The sequence below is a fragment of the Hippichthys cyanospilos genome, chromosome 3, assembly GCF_059441005.1.
Source record: "Hippichthys cyanospilos isolate Australia breed blue-spotted pipefish chromosome 3, RoL_Hcya_1.0, whole genome shotgun sequence".
Classification (NCBI taxonomy): domain Eukaryota; kingdom Metazoa; phylum Chordata; class Actinopteri; order Syngnathiformes; family Syngnathidae; genus Hippichthys; species Hippichthys cyanospilos.
Genome location: NC_142371.1, coordinates 8,093,579 through 8,111,619, shown reverse-complemented (window position 1 = coordinate 8,111,619; position 18,041 = coordinate 8,093,579). Strand labels below are relative to the sequence as shown.

At 39.5% G+C, this 18,041-nt stretch overlaps 2 protein-coding genes across 4 annotated transcripts in view; one reads left to right on the top strand and one right to left on the bottom strand.

Moving 5' to 3' along the window:
- Nucleotides 1-4,818, bottom strand: part of adcy3a (adenylate cyclase 3a) — a 32,122-nt gene extending 27,304 nt beyond the window's left edge. The window contains exons 1-3 of one of the 2 annotated variants that reach the window (XM_088409337.1): nucleotides 4,683-4,818; nucleotides 3,321-3,784; nucleotides 2,613-3,197 (exon numbers count right to left, since the gene is read on the bottom strand). In XM_088409337.1, coding sequence (XP_088265463.1) covers nucleotides 2,613-3,131 — 519 coding nt within the window. In that variant the 5' untranslated portion in view covers nucleotides 3,132-3,197; nucleotides 3,321-3,784; nucleotides 4,683-4,818. Of the gene's footprint in view, nucleotides 1-2,612; nucleotides 3,785-4,682 lie in introns of both variants that reach the window. The other variant, XM_088409336.1, reaches the window with a different exon arrangement.
- A 2,270-nt stretch (nucleotides 4,819-7,088) lies between these two features.
- On the top strand, nucleotides 7,089-12,584 carry preb (prolactin regulatory element binding). 2 transcript variants are annotated; one of them, XM_088411621.1, is made up of 10 exons: nucleotides 7,089-7,255; nucleotides 8,413-8,602; nucleotides 8,689-8,887; nucleotides 10,095-10,339; nucleotides 10,443-10,523; nucleotides 10,629-10,756; nucleotides 10,860-11,033; nucleotides 11,410-11,482; nucleotides 11,602-11,761; nucleotides 11,856-12,584. In XM_088411621.1, exons 2-10 carry the CDS (start codon nucleotides 8,468-8,470, stop codon nucleotides 11,948-11,950), a joined length of 1,290 nt encoding a protein of 429 aa, XP_088267747.1. In that variant the 5' UTR covers nucleotides 7,089-7,255; nucleotides 8,413-8,467; the 3' UTR covers nucleotides 11,951-12,584. The 2 variants fall into 2 exon arrangements, with proteins under 2 accessions (XP_088267747.1, XP_088267748.1); XM_088411622.1 differs by having other exon boundaries at nucleotides 7,104-7,255; nucleotides 8,284-8,602.
- Nucleotides 12,585-18,041: the final 5,457 nt, after the last annotated feature.

Sequence of the window (18,041 nt, the reverse complement as noted above, 5' to 3'; positions counted from 1 at the left end):
TAAAGCAGTGTTTTTCAACCAGTGTGCTGCGAGATACTGTCAGGTGTGCCCCCCCCCCCCCCCCACCCCCCTCGGTCCGGTGTATAAATATACGGCATTGACTGTGCCGCGGACTAAATTTAAGGTATTAACTGTGCCACGGTGAGCAAAAGGTTGGGAAACACTGGTATAAAGCATACTGGACTATAAGGTTAAGGTTTTTAGGTGCGCCTTATAGTGTGGAAAATGTGTTATTATATTTTGTTTTTTTCATGAACCCTCCGATCAATCTGTTATTAATACTATTTCTTCAGACAAATACAGGAATCTGCCTCAAAAATATCAATCGAGACCTAATTGCAACATTGTGACTATGTACATGTGAAAAATATACCTCATTAATGCATCAACGAGCACGCGTAGAGATGCAAATACATATTCAAACATTAACCAGCATCATTATTTTGTTGCTTATTTGACTGCCATGCAGCATTTCAAAAGGGCGCCTACGTTGAGCCACAATAGCAACGGACAAGGGCTAAAATTACATCTTCAGCATTTGTTTGACTTGTCATTATTTGCGTGATCAGTTCAGACTGGTTTTCATTTTCTTATGCTCACAGTTTGTGCAGTAAAACAAACATGGTTACGGAGCTGTGATGAGAAGTCGCCATTGTTCTATGACTTCTTTTAAAATTCAGGAAAATGTGATTTTACTTTTTATTGTTGTTGTACGAACAAAATTTTTTGTTTTCGTTGTATTTGTTTGGTATACATTATCTGTTGTTCTATCTCATAAATACTAACAAATAGCTAAATGGACTTAGATTTTTATTCCTGATTTACTTTGTCACCTTGCCAGAGATGGTTAGCCTTCATTGCTTATAATAAACAAAAAATGAAGACTGTGTTTTTAACATCATAAGAATTGCGACCTTGAACGAAACATGACAAGATTAAAAAAAAGTCGCTATCTTTTCTGACACTCGTCAGCATTGGCTCCTCAGTGGAATAGGCGCTTAAGTATTTAAGTTAAAAATACTTATGTATTTAAGTTGAGATACTATATCTAAATTGAAAATATAAATATCGCTGGCATTTAGTGGAATCCTCACATCTCCAAAATCATTACTTTTCAGGAGACCCCAAAAACGGAAAGTTTGTTCAGTCATTAGCATTGCATCATAAAATTGAGCAAATAATTTTTAACATATACAATTACCGTAGTCAACAAACACGTGGACTAACCACTGGTAAACATTTCTGAAAAAATATGAAATTCCGCAAAACATAATTTACTAGGATTGGCCCGCAACACCGATGTCGCATTTTAGTTTATTTTTTCAAAAAATATACAGTAATACATCTAAATGAAGTATAACATAGAAAATAATCTGTGATGACAATTTTTTTCATCTGGATGGTCCTATGATGACAATATCCAGTCAGCAGTATCCAGTCTGACACATCAGACTGAATTGTGAACATAAATAGTACATTTCAATAATATTTTATTTAAAAGCAATATTAGCAATGTCTTACTAGATAATACACTGTATATAGAAATGATAAACGGCAATGTCAAAAACTCGGTTCCTTTCGCACATGATATATTCTGCTGCCTACACTCTCTCGCCAACAATCTTTCATCTGTGCTATATGAGTTTTTTGGGCAAGTGTCGGCGTTTGCGATGCTAATTTTGACAACTTGAGGTCTCGGAATCGTGGATATCTTTAAACTTGAAACCTGAGTAGAAGAGCAAATGAAGGAAGTGAGGAGCACATTGAGAAAATAATGAAGTTATACCAGCCTACTCTAATTTGAAGGTATTTTTCAACCCAATTTTCAAGAGGCAATATAATAATAAAAAGCATTCTCAAACAATGCTATTATTCCCAAACAAAAGGCTCAATTTTGCAAGAATGCTTCATCCGATTTTCAAAATTTCTTCTGCGATGCACTCAGGTTAAAGTGGACTTTCTAAACACACGTTGGATATTGACAGATTTGAATTCCCCCCCCTCAAAAATTAGTCATATTTGACCTTTGCTAATATGAAAATGGTCTTTCTTGAATTGTCAACAAGTAAATAACAATCTACAGAACTAATTTTCCCTTGTATTGTCGCCAAACTTAAAAGATATAAGTAAAAACTCAGCAAGTACGTAGTTTTAGCGCAAAAAAATATGCATGTTTTGTTGTGCTAACATTGCCATAAATGTCAATAAGATAAAACTTAAAGGTTTTAAAAGACAGTTTTAGCCTGAAAACATACATTTTTTTACAGTACAAGTTGGGCATGTAGTAACACATATACTGTAGATGTTTGGACTATATACTGATACCACTTGGGTCATATTTCTAAAGTATGTATACGTCTACACTTCAGTAAGATCCTTACTAATTTATTTCAATTCCATCATGGTGGCACATAACGTCAAAACTGTTGCACCACCCAACTGTCTGTACAGAATATACAGTAGACATAAAAGTTGTACAGAATATATAGTAGACATAAAAGTAGCTTTTCAGCCTGGCAGCTTGCTTTCTTTTGAAATTTACAGATGATAGTTTTTTTGTTTATTTGCTTATTTTCAAACAATTAAAAAAAGGGCACTATTTGAAATCTCACCTGTCTGCCAAGTGCTGCTCCCTGGATGTCCTCCTGTTGCTGCTGGGCGATGGTGACGCCCAGAACCAGGGTGTGAACCCCACAAGTGATGGTCGTGATAAGCACGATGGGAGTCAACCTCAAAGGCAGAGTCAAGAAAAAGGAGAAGCTGAAGAAAGCCTGCCAACCCACTGTGTCACTGGCCTGGTGAAAGCGGGCATAATTCAAACCCAGGTAGCAGAATACTTGGGCCGCTATGAGCACCCACAGGGCATAGGGTACCACCCGCCTTGAAATGCGATCTGGCAGCAGCCCGAAGCGGCACAGCAGGTAGAGGACGATGTCTGCCAGTAGCCCGACGGACGCCACGAGGATGGATGCCAGTTTGTCACTGGTGTAGACCACTGCACACATGACAATGATGTAGCTGTCGAAGAGAGCCGCAAACACCACCAGCACCAGCAAGGTTTCATGTCTCTGACGCCTGAAGTAGGTCTGGTAAAGGTTCTCCAAGGATTCTGGCGCAAAGGTGAGGCGCATGAAGCGGGGCAGGCAGAGGCAGCATCCTGAGCTCCTCACAGTGACTTCGTGCGTCCGCCCGACAGCCTGACCGGGGTCAGAGGGCAGAGTCACTGAACAGTCCGCAGAATACTCGGCGGAGTACTCAGGCTCTGAGAAGGCTCGGTTCCGAGGCATAATGGACCTTAAGCTTGACGGCTCTTGTCTGACCTGATGATGGTTTTCACAGAGGCTGATCAAATTCTGCGATTCTTCATCAGCTCGCCCTTACATTACCTTTGAATCCACACGTGTACTGCATTAAACCCCTTCAGTACCTTGATTGTCTTATAGAACTCACACTAGGGACATCGGCTTACATCACTGCATTTGTGCTCACTCTATCAAACACTGAAGTTTGCCTCAGTCCTGTGTCACATCCACAAACTGGGCACGCCTCTTCAGCAACATGATCCAGAGATTGTCCTTTTTCCCTCACCTCACTCAGCATCAGCAACGTGACTGGTTCATAGTCTCATTTCCATAGATGCTCTGCACAGTAATACACAGTCTGAGTGGTTGAATTGAAGTTGACATCCCCTGGGCAGATCTTTCCATGAGCTCCCGTCACCATCATTCCACTGGCATGGGCAGTATTTTGGATGTTGTCCTTCCATATTCACATCTTACATGTCCTGAAAAAATGAAAAGACAAGATGCAAATACTCACAATAAAAATTCAAGCTCATCACATCAGGATTGTTGGACCATTAAAAAAAGGGATGGGGAAGTTTAACGACACATTTTAAGTTTTGCTAATGTGAAAATTGGATTTTGAGCATTTTCAACAAAGGAATAAGAGTGAAGAGAGCTATTTGTCCTTTGTATTGTTAAATAAATTAAGGATGTAAATAAAAACAACTCAGCAATTTTTTTGTGATTTGTTGTGTTAGCTAACATTGTTGCCCTAAATGTAAGCAATTTCTCCAAGATAAGTGACTGTCTTTGCCAGCCCAAAAATATGAGTTGTGTATTTTATTTGATCCAAGTTTGGTCTTGATGGTGTCTCTGTGATGACAAGTCATATTTGTTAATAAGCTTCTGTTCCTGGGTGAACACAACTGACAGTGAACATTTTTGGTTCGTCATTTATGGGCTCTATATAGAGGCCAAAACAGAATAGTAAAGCTTTAGTCGTTTTTGTCATCAATCAAGGTCCAGGCCCTGTGCTGTGGGCCTACCTGGCTTGACTACATGTTGCGCGGAGCCATACGGACAGGTCGTTAAAACACTTCCACTTTTTAGCGTTGTTCAAACATTGAGCATCACCACAATAATCTGCGTCCAACTGACTTTAGTCTAACAAGGGATGATGCTTATTTTTTTCCGTCTACAAATCCTGTTTCCACTGATGTTCTAGCTTTTATGAGTTTAAGAAACTATTTACATTAGATGACAATATTCCGTTGTGCTTTGACGTCCGGTCTCACTCGTTCATTAAGATCATTATAATTCGCTTGCTACACTGGAAGGTGATATTTTGTGGCCATTCTTCCAGATGTCGTGAAATTCTCCACTGATGCGGTTACCTACCTTACGTAGAGCCAGATATCCTATGCTATCCTTAAATAAAGACGTGGGTGTCATCGGCAGGAATCACAGCCGTCATTTTTATCCCTACTCTGCAGAGAATATAGAAGGAGAATGGATAAAGTATCCTCGGCATACATTTATTTGTTGTGTGTGTGTGTGTGTGTGTTTTTTTCCTCCGCTTGGGTGTTTTCTGCAGAAGATTCAGCTTCGTCACGAACTGTAAACACCACGAACTATATTTCCGGTCCTTCAAGTTTAAATACAATTTATTTTCTCTAAAACTGGGTACATTAACGACACATTAATGAAAGTATTTGAGTTCTGTAATTACGATACATGTATGCACATTGCCGAGAAAATTGATATTCGTCAGCTGTTTTTGACTTACTGAAGGAATAGCGTCAGTGTCCTTTGACTCTGGTGTAGAAGAGGTCATGCACTTTGTAAGTATGTGTGTTCTTTATTTTTGTCTACTTATGTTCAGAAGTGAGTTTCGAGTTTCAAATCTAACATAGAACAAGAAAAATATACATATTATGACCATAATCGTAGTAAAAGCCATTAAACAAATTCATTCAAATTGAAAAACAATCCTAAAAGATCACGCTGATCTCTTACTTTGAAGAAAAAGCCATTTCGCTTCCGCAATGCCTCTGGTATTTTCAAACTTTACACATCCATGACCATCTCCACATTTCTTTTTCAGGATCTCCGCCCCCTTAAACAAATTACTGAACAAGTACTGTACTTCAATGTACCGTTTTTTAATAACTTAAATTTGGTAGATAAGGAAGGGAATGGACACATTTTGACATGTAATAACGGTATTATAACACACCGATGTTTTGTTGTTGTTTTTTTTTTCATGGGCGTGTGTATGGGATGAAGGATGAAGGATGATCGAGAGAACAGAAATTCAGATTACAATAGACCCCGATTTTCGCGGATGTCAAATTGGGAATATGAGAATGTCCGCTTTACTATAGTAATGGAATGCGGACTTCTTGACGGTATATAATAATACTAAATACGAATATAATATACAATAAAACACGCCTGGGCTGTTTGTATTATATTGAATGAGGAAGCGCATTTTAAGAAGAAAGAAAAGTCTACCAAGACCAGTAAAGGTTCTACCTCCTTGTGATGAAGTCAGAGACTTCAGTATTAGTGAAGTCTGTGGATGTAGTATGCAGTTTATTAATGAGTAATACATGTTTCGTGGCAAAACCATCTTGTACAGAAAAAAGAGGTGAATGACTCACTGATAATGTTGCAATAAAAATAATGATGTGCACCTTGTCTGCAACGTTTGTTTCAGAATCATTACTCAGTTATAAAATTGCCTTTCCATATCACTATTGTCCTATCACTATTGAAATTCTAATTGCAGTCAGATTATGTTTATCAAAAAATAATGACGATGACTAGCAATTCATGCATTAAGTAAATTCAAGGTTTTAGTGGAAAAGAGCCAGTGTCAAAAAGTTTAAAAGAAAATAAACAAACAAAACATGAAAATAAACATGATAACAAAACAATACTAAACGTGAGAAGCTCTGTAATAAACAACATGCAATGTTTAATTGTGGTTTAAGCAAAAAGAAACCTGTTGTAAAGAAGACTGTGTCAAAATGTTACATTAAAACTTATGTAACGCCGTAAGAATGGCATTTTATTTTCTTCCAACATCTGCACCGACAAAACGTTTTATTCCCTCCAACAAGAGGTTTTTTTTTGCCTCTTCTTTGTGCCAGGATTTTTGTCATGAATTTGACACAAATGACTTTACAGCAAATGGAAAAAGCATACTTGGGGCAAATCGTTACTTGATTCTAAAAATGTCAAACGCACGTTCATTTTTCTATTACAGCATTACGAGCAACACTGCTACCAGGCTTGTCCCTATTGATTTTTCCACTGACGCCCTGCGCTTACCATCGTCAGCGCACAAATTGTTGGCCGGCTATTTCCCGATAAGTATAATCTGACAACAGTGTTATTTCAGGGTAGTTCATGCCATTAAGTGATTGTAAGTTTTGACTTTATAGTGACTGGTGTGTTATAGTGTTGGTTGCTGAGCCAAACAGCACAAGTTGTGCCGTCTACAGAAAATGTCTTGCAATTGAATGCATCAAAAACGAGTAATGTATCTATATTTCGTGTGAAAGATTGTGCTTTCTATCCCCACTTATAGGATAGACAATGACTTCCATCCTATTGCAAATATAGGCTGAACGTGAATTTTCTTTCATATTTATGAAACACATTTTTATCATTTTTTCGCATGCAGTGCAAATGATGTTATTTTTATAGAAATTAAACCTATTTGTACGTTTAAAAGAACGTTTAAGTGGTAACGTCACGTCTGAGTTTACAACGGATGCTGACGTGTTCGGGAAGTAGCAGATTTGTCCCAACGTGACGACAGTTCGCGTTGCATCATGGATATACGCGTCGGCCATTTCACACATCACAAGACTTTGACCGAAAGTGCTCATAATGAAATAATTAGTCGTTTCACTTGTAGACGGATGAAATGACTTCATGAGGAATACGGAAGCATCGCGCAGGTAGGCGTCCTCAAATTTAGCAACCGCATTAAATGATACCATAGAAGAAAGTTGTGCTAGCTAGCCTTTAGCTGGTCAACAAGAATGCACACTTGCTAACACATATTTCACTCAGCCTTCTTACAATAATGCTTCCTTTCAAGATGGGTGGTTTGCATTAATAATGACTTAAGTTATTTTGTTCATTTAGACAAAACTGCCATTTAGTAGAATGCCACTCAGATTGAATGGCTTTCTGTGACTGTTAAACGTTAGTGAATATTTGTTATGTCGTTATGTGTTTCATTTCACAAGTACCGTTTATTTAGATTCAAGTCTTTCTTACGCGTTCGCTGTGTTCTAGAGCAGTAACAGATTTTAATTAATACTGAGGCTGCACTTTTCAGAGTGGGTTCCATATGGTCTCAACACTGCCTGCGTGATTACTATTTTTTCAAAATCAATGAGAAAAAAAACCTCATGCAAACAATTGTTTATAATAGAGAAAATAAAGTAAATAAAAAGCTAAGATGGGTAAAGTGACTTATAGGTGAAACTTTATAGCGCATAATCAGAATTGTACCATGTTTTGCTGACAAGATTTAAAGGCACCTCCTTGATAACTTCCAATAATTGCTACCAATTTAGCACTTTTTTGGGGGTTGGTGTTAATGCCCACCCTTTGAGCAATAACCATCATTTGTCATACCCCTAAGGTTTTGTTCTTAATAATCAAACAGACCAAAGCATGAAATAAACAAGACCCATTTACATACACAATCAAATAACCTTATAGATTACAACTAGCACAACCAGTTTTGTGCAAATATTAAAAAAAAAATACTCACAGTTCCCCATTATTGCATGTTTTAATAAGCTATTTTGCATTCATGTAGTATGAATAAATGTTACTGTAGTATACGTAATAGTTACAGAACTTGATTGTTGCAAACAACTGTCGGAGTCAAGATCTTAATACAGTATAGAGTGCATCAATGTTGCACCACTTCATTCATTTTCATTAAATAAAACATTCCTTTATTTTAAAGTTGTGTTTTAGGCTTTGCAAAGCATCCCCTCCAGCAGTTGGTGGCACTGAGGATCTGCTTGCAGATGCCTACAAGAGGGGCAAAAGAGGTGAAATCAAACAAACCAATGCTCATATGTTTTTCCTCCAGGTGAGCTTCAATGCAATGGTTATATGAAGAACTGTGAGTGAATTGTAGGCCAGCAATGGGCAAAAGGAAAGTGCCAGATCTATATAGAGCCCCCTTTCCCCTTTACTCCATAAAAGTCGATCCTAAAGCAGGACTAGTGGTCGTAGCAGGAGGCGGCGGGGCTTCCAAAACTGGCATCAAGAATGGCTTGGTAAGCATGCAAATATGATTTAACTTTGTCATGCATGAATGTCTACAAACTGTAGTGTGCTCAAGTAACTCCTGACTGTATTACAGCACTTCCTGGAGTTGCGGTTGGTTGGAGAAAACCAGTACAGTGCCAGCCTGCTTCACTCACACGACACTGACACGCGTGCCACCATGAATCTGGCATTAGGCAATGGGGTGATTGCTGCTGGTCAAGACGGAACATGCTCTTTGATGAAATTTGATGACTGCACACAGAAAAGTGAAGGGAAGCCTGCTGTTAATGATGGTATGCAGAAGTGCTAATTTGACTTGAAATATCTTTTTTTTCCCCACGTTCCTCAACAATGATTTTTATTTTTTTTTTAGCAAACAACCAAATATCTTAACCGCAATAAACAATTAAAGATGCTGTACAAGATAGGGTATTAAGATAAAGAGAAACAAGGCACAAATTAATCTGAGACAGTTTATTTCTTTAATTGCATGTTTGAACTTACTACATTGACATGTGCAGTAGTCATGTCTTCCCACTGAAAACATAACTGCCGCTCAAGTGTGACATAAACATGCTACACACGTATATAATCTACTGTAGGGCTGCACAATTCATCAAATTTTAATCATGATCACGATATTGGCTGCTACGATTAATTAGGATGATCCTTGGCAATATTAACATTTGAAAAGCCGGATACCTATGTATGAAAAATCAAGCACTTTGTTGTCTAACCACCAGGGGGCATTGTTTTGCACATGTTTACATGACAAAAGTGCTTTCTCGCCCACCACCCACCACTAAACATATACATTGTACATAACCTAGAACAACAATAAAACTTTTCAAGTTCCAATCAGTAACATCGCACATGCTAAATTGTAAAGAGGAACATTGAACCTGCCTATACGACTTAACATTTTGACAAAAACAGTAGCCCACATTAAGAGCAGCCGCACCTCATTGAATAAATGCCAAATAACATTGAGTTATACTCATTTCGTCTCATTTTTTTCCTGCACTCAAAACTCAACATAGCTTACATGTTACAACCTAGGCCAAGATGCTTCCATTTTCCAATTATTTGACATGACGTTGTACCATTCAAATCAGACTTGTGAAGCCTCTCACAACAATCCTCAGCAGACACAGACACTGTCCACTCCCAAATGTGCAGTACGGTGAAGTTTATGGTAAAAAAAAAAAAAAAGAACAAAAAAAACCACGTTTTATACAAAACTCAGCAAAAATTACATGCGTCTACAGCGCAGGCTTTAGTTTGAGCGATGCCATCTTCTCTTACCTCCTTCCTTTCCCTAGCATCCAGACATTTAAACAACTGCTTTTGTAAGTTGGATATCGTGTTTTATCCCATCGCAATTCAATTGCAAATGCAAGTAATCATCCACCCCTAATTTCAATCATTATCCTACAGGTTGAATGAATCTTTTTATCTGTGAAAAATGCGCACATCCTGCAATATCTGTCTTCTGTGTAGAAAACCATGTGCAAAAAGGTAATGCCAGGCAACGAGGTGGAAAAAGAAACAAAGGTGAAAAGGATGATGCTGCTCTCTCTGGGTCTGTTATGAAGGATGAGACGACACACATCTCGGTGACAGGACTGGCTGAACTGCAGTCAGATCTGAACCCTGTGGATCCACTCCAGAAGGTGGTCAGATTTAGTCATGACCTGGGCCTGCTTCTGGCAGGAGGCACAGATGGACACATCAGAGTCTGGGAGGTCAGCAGTACAATGAGATCATTTATTCAGTATAACTTTTAGGAGAATTTTATGCATCCCATACATTGCCATATATTTAGCAGTTAATTCATTTTCCTTCCAGTTTCCATCCCTTAAGAAAAAGCTTGACTTCAAAGCGCATGAAGGAGAGATAGAAGATCTGGATCTGAGTCCAGGAAGCAAGGTTGAGCACTAGCACTTTATCATACTGTACGAATGTTTAAAAAAAAAGTAACAAAACTGCCATTTACTTCTTTGTTACAATGTATTCATTTTTTTCCCCATGCAGCATCTTGTAACAGTTGGCAGAGACTTTGCTTGCAGTGTATGGTGCAACAACCAACGGGTAATGGCTCTTAAATGGCATGAAACCATGCCTCTGATAGCTGAGAAGACGTACCGCTATGTTGCTTGCAGGTAAAAAAAAAAAAAAATCCACAACCATCAACATTTTTTTTATTCATTATCTCGGTCTATTAGTGTACTTGTCCACAGCATAATCGTATGTTTTGTATTTCAGGTTTGGCAAAGTGGAAGACCAAAAAGACGCGCTGCGGCTTTACACAGTTCAGATCCCTCATAAACGAGACCGAAAACCTCCACCGTGTTACCTCACCAAGTGGGACGGCAAGAGCTTCCTGCCCATGTTGACAGGTCCCTGTGGGGCAGAGGTCATTTCAAGCCTAGCTGTCAGGTAAGGTTCACTTCTGTTAGGAGTTTGATTAGGTAGTGTCTTCTGGATGGTCAGGTTCATTCGATGTGGTACTCTTCAGAAGTATGTCATTTATATCTAGTGCACAGCAAAACACGTCTCTCACACCTGATGTGTATCTATGGTGAAAATGACAAACATCTTTTGAAATAGGGGAACTTGCGAGTTTTTAAGTTGTCCAATACTTACTGGCCTTTCTGTATTTTGAATTATCTCTTCAAACTGACTGAAAATGAGAGGCTTGGATGGATTTTGTCAGTTTTGTTGCTTTCTGTGCTATTTACATAGATCTTGTTCAATACATGATTGATTAAGCATATGTATGTGTTTGTAAGTATCATTTGTTTGCATCCAACAGTGACTCTGGAACGTTTCTTGGACTGGGAACTATAACAGGATCTGTAGCTATTTACATTGCTTACTCCCTTCAGGTAGTCACATTAAAAGACTAAGAAATGCCCTGATCTTTGATGCTAACTTTTTGTCTCTCTTTCCTGTGTTGCCATTTGTGTACGTGCGTGTGTGTGTGTGTGTGTGTGTGTGTATGTAGAGGTTGTATTATGTGAAGGAGTCCCATGCCATTGTTGTGACAGACCTGGCCTTCCTTCCTGACACATTCAAAGACCAAAATATCAAAGGAAACAATGAAACTGTCATGTTTAGCGTAGCTGTAGACAGCCGCTGTCAACTACATGCTGTCCACTACCCAAGTATGTATTGCACTATCATCAACGGGCTAGTCATCAGATAATAAGAGAGGCCGGTATTTCCACATGAACTTACGTGTCTTGTTTTTGTCTTCAGGAACGTTTCCCCTCTGGTTGGTGCTGTTCTTCTGTGGCCTCGTGGTGGTGGGCATTGTTCTGCTCCTCCAGTATTTCTTCCCAGGCTTCTTTTGAGAGTTTGAGCTGGCCGAAGTCCATCCAAGCAATCCAAAACCACCACTGCGGCACCATTGAGCTTGAACTGCTTTCATGGTGCCTTATGAGCCTACTCAGGGATGCTCATCTCAAACATGTTAGCAGAAGAAAAACACCTCAAATTGGATTTTAACTGCTTTGATTTACATCATTCATCACAATCACGTTGAAGGCTGCACAATATAATTTTATAATTATTATATAGGTACAGTATTTCATAATAAGAAATAGCATGCGTGTCAATTTTGTTTACCCAAAAGACCGCCTTTTACTCTCTTAACACTAGAGGGCAGCAAGAGACCAGGGCATTGTACAGGCCTGTGAAGAGCTGATGGCTAACAAAAAGTAATTGGTTGTGGCCTTTTCCATATTGGATTGGTGAAATGAAAGAAAAAAAAAATTACAGCATTATGTTTTACTCCCCACCAGTATTCATAATTGCACAGTGTCGAACCTGGCCACACATTTGCTCTGTTACGTTGCTGTAAATAGAACAATATATTTTAAAACAAGATGTTTGATGTCATAATTATGAAAACTACAATGTTGAAATGAATTTCAAACATTCCGCCCGCAGATGTAAAAATGTGAATAAAATTTTAATTGAGTCAAACTTTACTTGAAAGCTGTATGTGACAAAAGCAGAGGTCTTCCTCGGGGTATATTGTCCTTTTTATCAGCAGCATACATTAAAAAAGAGATTGCACGAGAAACCAACGGGATCAATAATGATACAAGAAGATTAGTTATATTGACTTTATTGTAACTCGGAGCAATCTGCCCAGCTTTATTAAGAAATTTCAGCAATTTGTTACTGTCACTGGTAATGGGAGCAATAAGGGCATTTGAATTTGTTTTAAAACACTGAGCAAAAGCTACAAAAAAGTAAGCCAACATGTATTATTGCAAATACGTGTACTTAAGTAGAGACCGAAACGTACACTTAAAAAAAAAAAAAAAAACGTGTGAGAGCTTTAGATGTGCTTGTTTCACTTTTCACCACAAAAAATAAGGCTGTCACGTTAACAAACTTCATTTAACAGTGTTCAATTATGCCCAGGCAGGACTATTGATTTTAATGTATTCTTTCGGCGCCCCCTTGAGTCCACGATGCCCTTTGACATTGCCTATCGCCAAATTTTGCTCACTGGGACTGACACCATTGAGATTCTTTTGTCTGGACAATGGAAGATACTAGCAAACGTTTGACAGCTTTCAGATGCAACAGCTCAACAGCTAAGAAAATAACATAGAATCCCGAACGGCGAGATGATGCACAGACAAAGATCTTTACACTGAGGAACATTAAAATTGCATGAGTATTGCATAGTGGCAAAAGCAGTTGTACATCAAATTTGTGGACCAAGACAACATTGGCCAGCCTGCTAAGGGAAAAAGCTTTGGAGGATTCTTTATGCCCACGGAATGCCAAATTGTAACAAGTAAAGAGACTGTCACAGTTTGGCGTCAACCACAGGCGTTTCTATTCAACCAGCAGGTGCACAACCTCATTTAACTGCAGGTTGAGAAGAAAAATCTGTGTCCAACGCCAAACTGTGTCAGAGGTTTTACGATCTGGATTTTTTCATCTTTGGTTTAGTCTTTTTGAATACCTGGCAATTTTGTAAAGGTTGGTAAAAATTGGTATATGTCCAAAAGACATACCCAAAGATGTGGGACTGCATGTCTCAGGATTGTCATCTCCAACCCAGGGCTTGTAGCTCCCACTGTCCTTGTGACCATGTTGAAGAAGTGCACTAGAGCAGAAAAGCCCAAATTGTTCCTGATGCTGCCATCAGTACGGGAATTATAGACTGTGTTGAAGTGCTCGGAAAAATTCGCGCCGTAGAAAAGCACAGTACAAGAAAAAAGCCCATTTACAATGAAGCAACAACATGCACGGAATTTCATTTGTCAGTTTGATGACACCATAGACCAAAGCCACATTTCCCTCTGATGATGTCATAAAGACAAAATGCACCATCTTTAGACGATCCCTTGTCACATTGCAGATCTATTCATAATGTTCTGCAGTTATTTAATTTTGTGCAGGTTTTGGTGCTGTTTGGATCTCAGACAGTTTAAAGATGGGGGACGGTGATGGAACAATCGAATGCAGTTTCAGATGTTGGATTAAGCGAGGACATTTAGATTGAACCACAATGGAGGGAGTTGTGGGCAAACAAGGTGCAAGGCATGGAGGCAAGGCCAAATCAAGTGAGAAGAACAGGTTTCTCAGTAAAGAGCTACCGTGTCTTGAAATACATGGTGCAAAGATGGAAAAGGAGAAAGATGACTTGAGGGCACAGCTTCAAGTTCTTGAAGAAATCAAGAACGTTCTCGATGAGCAATACAGGTTCCTCAATGAAGCACTGCTGGAATGTCAAAAACTGAAAATGGATACAGAGAATGAACAGGTGAAGTCACAAGTCAAGGATTTTCAAGATAACGAGGACAGTCATGAACAGGATCGTGAATTTTTCCACCAATCACTGATGCGTCTGCAAAATCAAAGTGTGAGGATTGGGAAGCAAACAGAAAACCTCTGCGCGGTAGCAAAAGTCCTGAAGAAAAATGTCATCATCATAAACGAAAGTACAGAGAATCTAATTTTTGATTTATATCTTATTGAATCTCAGAGTGACAAAAACCAAACGGAGATTCATCGTCTCAGAGCGGAGTTGCAGACCGTTCGTTCCATGCTTCAAGATCAAGACGATCTAATAAGGCGACTCGATGAAGCTGAAACTCTGATGAAGAACGGATTTGTGGAGAATAAAAATTTGAGCAACAAGCTGCATGACCTTGATGAAAATAACACCTTTTTACAGAAGCAAAACGAGGTTATTCGAGACGAGCTGGAAAAAAACAAATCCGTGCAAAGTCAACAGAGTCAACAGATCGCACGCCTGAGGACAGCTTTAAAAGACGAAGAACTCTCCAGCGAGCAAGTTCAGATTCTCCTCTACAGTAAAGATGATATTATAGAAAAGCAAAAAAGAGAGATAGCTCATCAACGAGAGGTCACAGAGGAGCTTAATACCCTCAACATCAGTTTGACACAAATAATACGTGATCTTCATTGCCAGCTGGAGCAAATGGAAGAGTTGTTTGTCACAAAAAGATGTAACGAGTGTCTGCTGAAGAGAGCACACATATCGGAGTCTATCGAAAGCGACGTGTTTGAACTGGAACCGAACACCGAGGACAAAGACTTTCAAGAACACGTTAAAGAACCTCAACTTGACAATCTAATTGAGCAGAACAAAGTTTTCCATCTTAGTATGGTGCCGTTTGAATCCCCCAGTTTGAAGATGGAGACGGAGAATGAAGATTTGAAGGCGCATGTTAAAGTTCTCGAAGGAACAAATAACAGTCTAACGGATAAGATTAAGACCCTGAGGGATGAAGTAGCGCTGCTTACATGCCGGTGTGAGAAGATGGAAATAAAGGAGGAGGAATTGAGGACGCAAGTTAAAGTTCTCGAACGTAAGTGCACTCTCGATGATAAGAATACATTCCCAGATGTGCTGGCCGACGTTGAAACGTACAGCGTAAGGACATACAAACAAAACGAGACGTTGGTTGCGCGAGAAAACATTCTCAGGAAAAAAGATAACTTTACAAAGAAGAGATGGCTTGATGACTCACCTAATGCTGAATCTCAGAGGGACACGAATCAATGCGAGATGTATTGTATGAGAACAGAGCTTCAGATGCCTGAGTCCCAATCGAAAGATCAAAATGACATAATGAGGATAGGTGAAAAGAAGGGCTGGGAAGAAGATGAAAAGCTGCGTGGTCTTGAAGAAAACAACTTTTTACAGGATGATGCTACTGGAGAAGAGCTTGAAGGAAATATATCTGTTCGAAATCAACAGAGTCAAAAGTTCGCATGCATGAAAATCTCTTTAAAAGATTCCCAGTTACACAGCGGTGAAGTTCCATTTATCCTTTATTGTAAAGGCGACATTTTAACAAAGCAAGACATGGCAATAACGGATCAACAGAAAGTCCCTGAGGACGTGGACGACACTCACAGTTTATGCCTCTTGGAGAAAGCGCACGAAGGGGAAACCGTTGACGAAAGACTTTTGGAAGCAAAGGCGAAGACTGACAGGAAAGACTTGAGGGCACAAATTAATAATGACGATGGAGATAACGAACAATACAAAAACACTTTGATTGAGCCGAATAAACTCGTCAGTCAAAATACGTCGCGGCAGAATTATCTGAGGTGGAAAAATGAGACACACAATGAGGACCAAAAAACAGATCACGAAAACCCCAGTGTTAAGTGTCGTTACGCGAGGATAAAGGAAGAAACGAGAGCACACGTGAAACGGAATAAAAAGGAGAGCAGATATGCAACGACACAGGCCTTCAATGACAATTTGCCCAGCACAAAACCTCAAGAGCAAAATCATCTTTCGACAGAAGGGCAAACACTCGAATGTGCATCGCGAGAACATCGTGACCCAACATGTTGTATGCATCTTAGCCAGTCTTGCATGGACAAACCGAGGCCAGAGAATGAAAGGTTAAGAAATAAATTAAACGGGCTTTATGAACAGAACAAAATTGTTACCGAGGATCTGCAAAAATACGCAATGCTTCGAGAGCAAATGTTGTCCAACCTGAAGATAGTAATTACAGACGCTATGTATCAGCACTATTGTGAAGATGAGCAAAAGAGGGAACAAGTTTATCAATACGAGATCACAGAAATGAAACATCTAATGATCAGGTTAAGGCAAACTAATATTGACCTTGAAGGCCAACTTGTGCAACCAATCAGGAAAAAATCATTTTCTTCAATTTGGGAAACAGCAGAGGATCCTGGCAACTTGTTTCTCAGAGAGCCACGGACCGTTGAGGATCTTATTGATGATGGCCTTCCAGAGACAGAAATGGAGGATTCACCTGATGCGGTCCTTCTGGAGCCAAGAACGACAAAGGATTCTATTGATGAGGTGCTTCGGGATACAGAAGCTGAAGAGGATTGCGTTGACACGGTCCTTGCCCTTGGCCCAGGAGAGACAGAAACCGAGGAGGATTCTGTCTATGAGGCTCTACTCAGAATTGATACTGTGGAGGATTCTGTTCACAAAGGCCTTCAGGAGACGCAACCCAAGCAGGATTCTTTGGATTTAGTCATTCTAGAGCCAAGTACCGAGGAGGATCCTGTTGACGCCAGCCTTTCAGACACAAGAACTGAGGGGGAGCCTGTTGATGAGGGCCACCCAGACACAGAAACCATGGAGGGTTCCATTAATAGCGTCCTAGAGACAACAACTGAGTGTCTTGTTGATGAAGACCTTCTAGAGATAGAAACGGTAGAGGACTCTGTCAATGCGGCTCTTCTACAGCTACGAACTAAGGGGCATCCTGTTGAAGAGGGCCTTCTGGTAGCGACAGCTGCAAAGAATCTTCTTGATAAGGGTCATTTAAGGACAGCAAGTGAGAGGTCTACTGTTTATACGGGCTTTGCAGAAACGGAGGCGGATACATTTAATATGGGCCTAATAGAGTCTGAAGAGGGCCTTAAAGAGCCACCTTCTGCGGAGGCTCATTTTGAAGATGATTTTAGCAAGCCAATAACCGAGGTGGCGGCTCTTGATAAGGGCCTTATAAAGAGAGCAACTGATACCAATCCTGTTGATGTGGTCCATATAGTGCCGATAATTGAAGAGGGTCTTCTCAATGAGGGCCTTCTAGAACCAACAACAGAGAACACACACGTTTATGAGGTGCTTCTAAAATTCCTGCAAGCTCAGACCAGAAGTGTTAGTTCTTGCTGTGCTAAAAAGGTTATGAACGGTGCTAGGAAATGCTTTTTTGCAGCGGCCCTTTTATTGGGTGTACTTATTTGTGGGGCTTTAATGTTGTTGAAAATATCTGCCCTCAGTGAACTCTGTGATTGTTTTGACCCCTTTCAGGATTATTTTACAAATTAGTCTTTTAAATGCTGATTGTAAATAATTTGAAATTGCATTGTCAATTTATACTCTCAAGGAAATTCCTGCATAAATATTTCATACTTGTACAAACTGTCAAAGAAACTAGGATG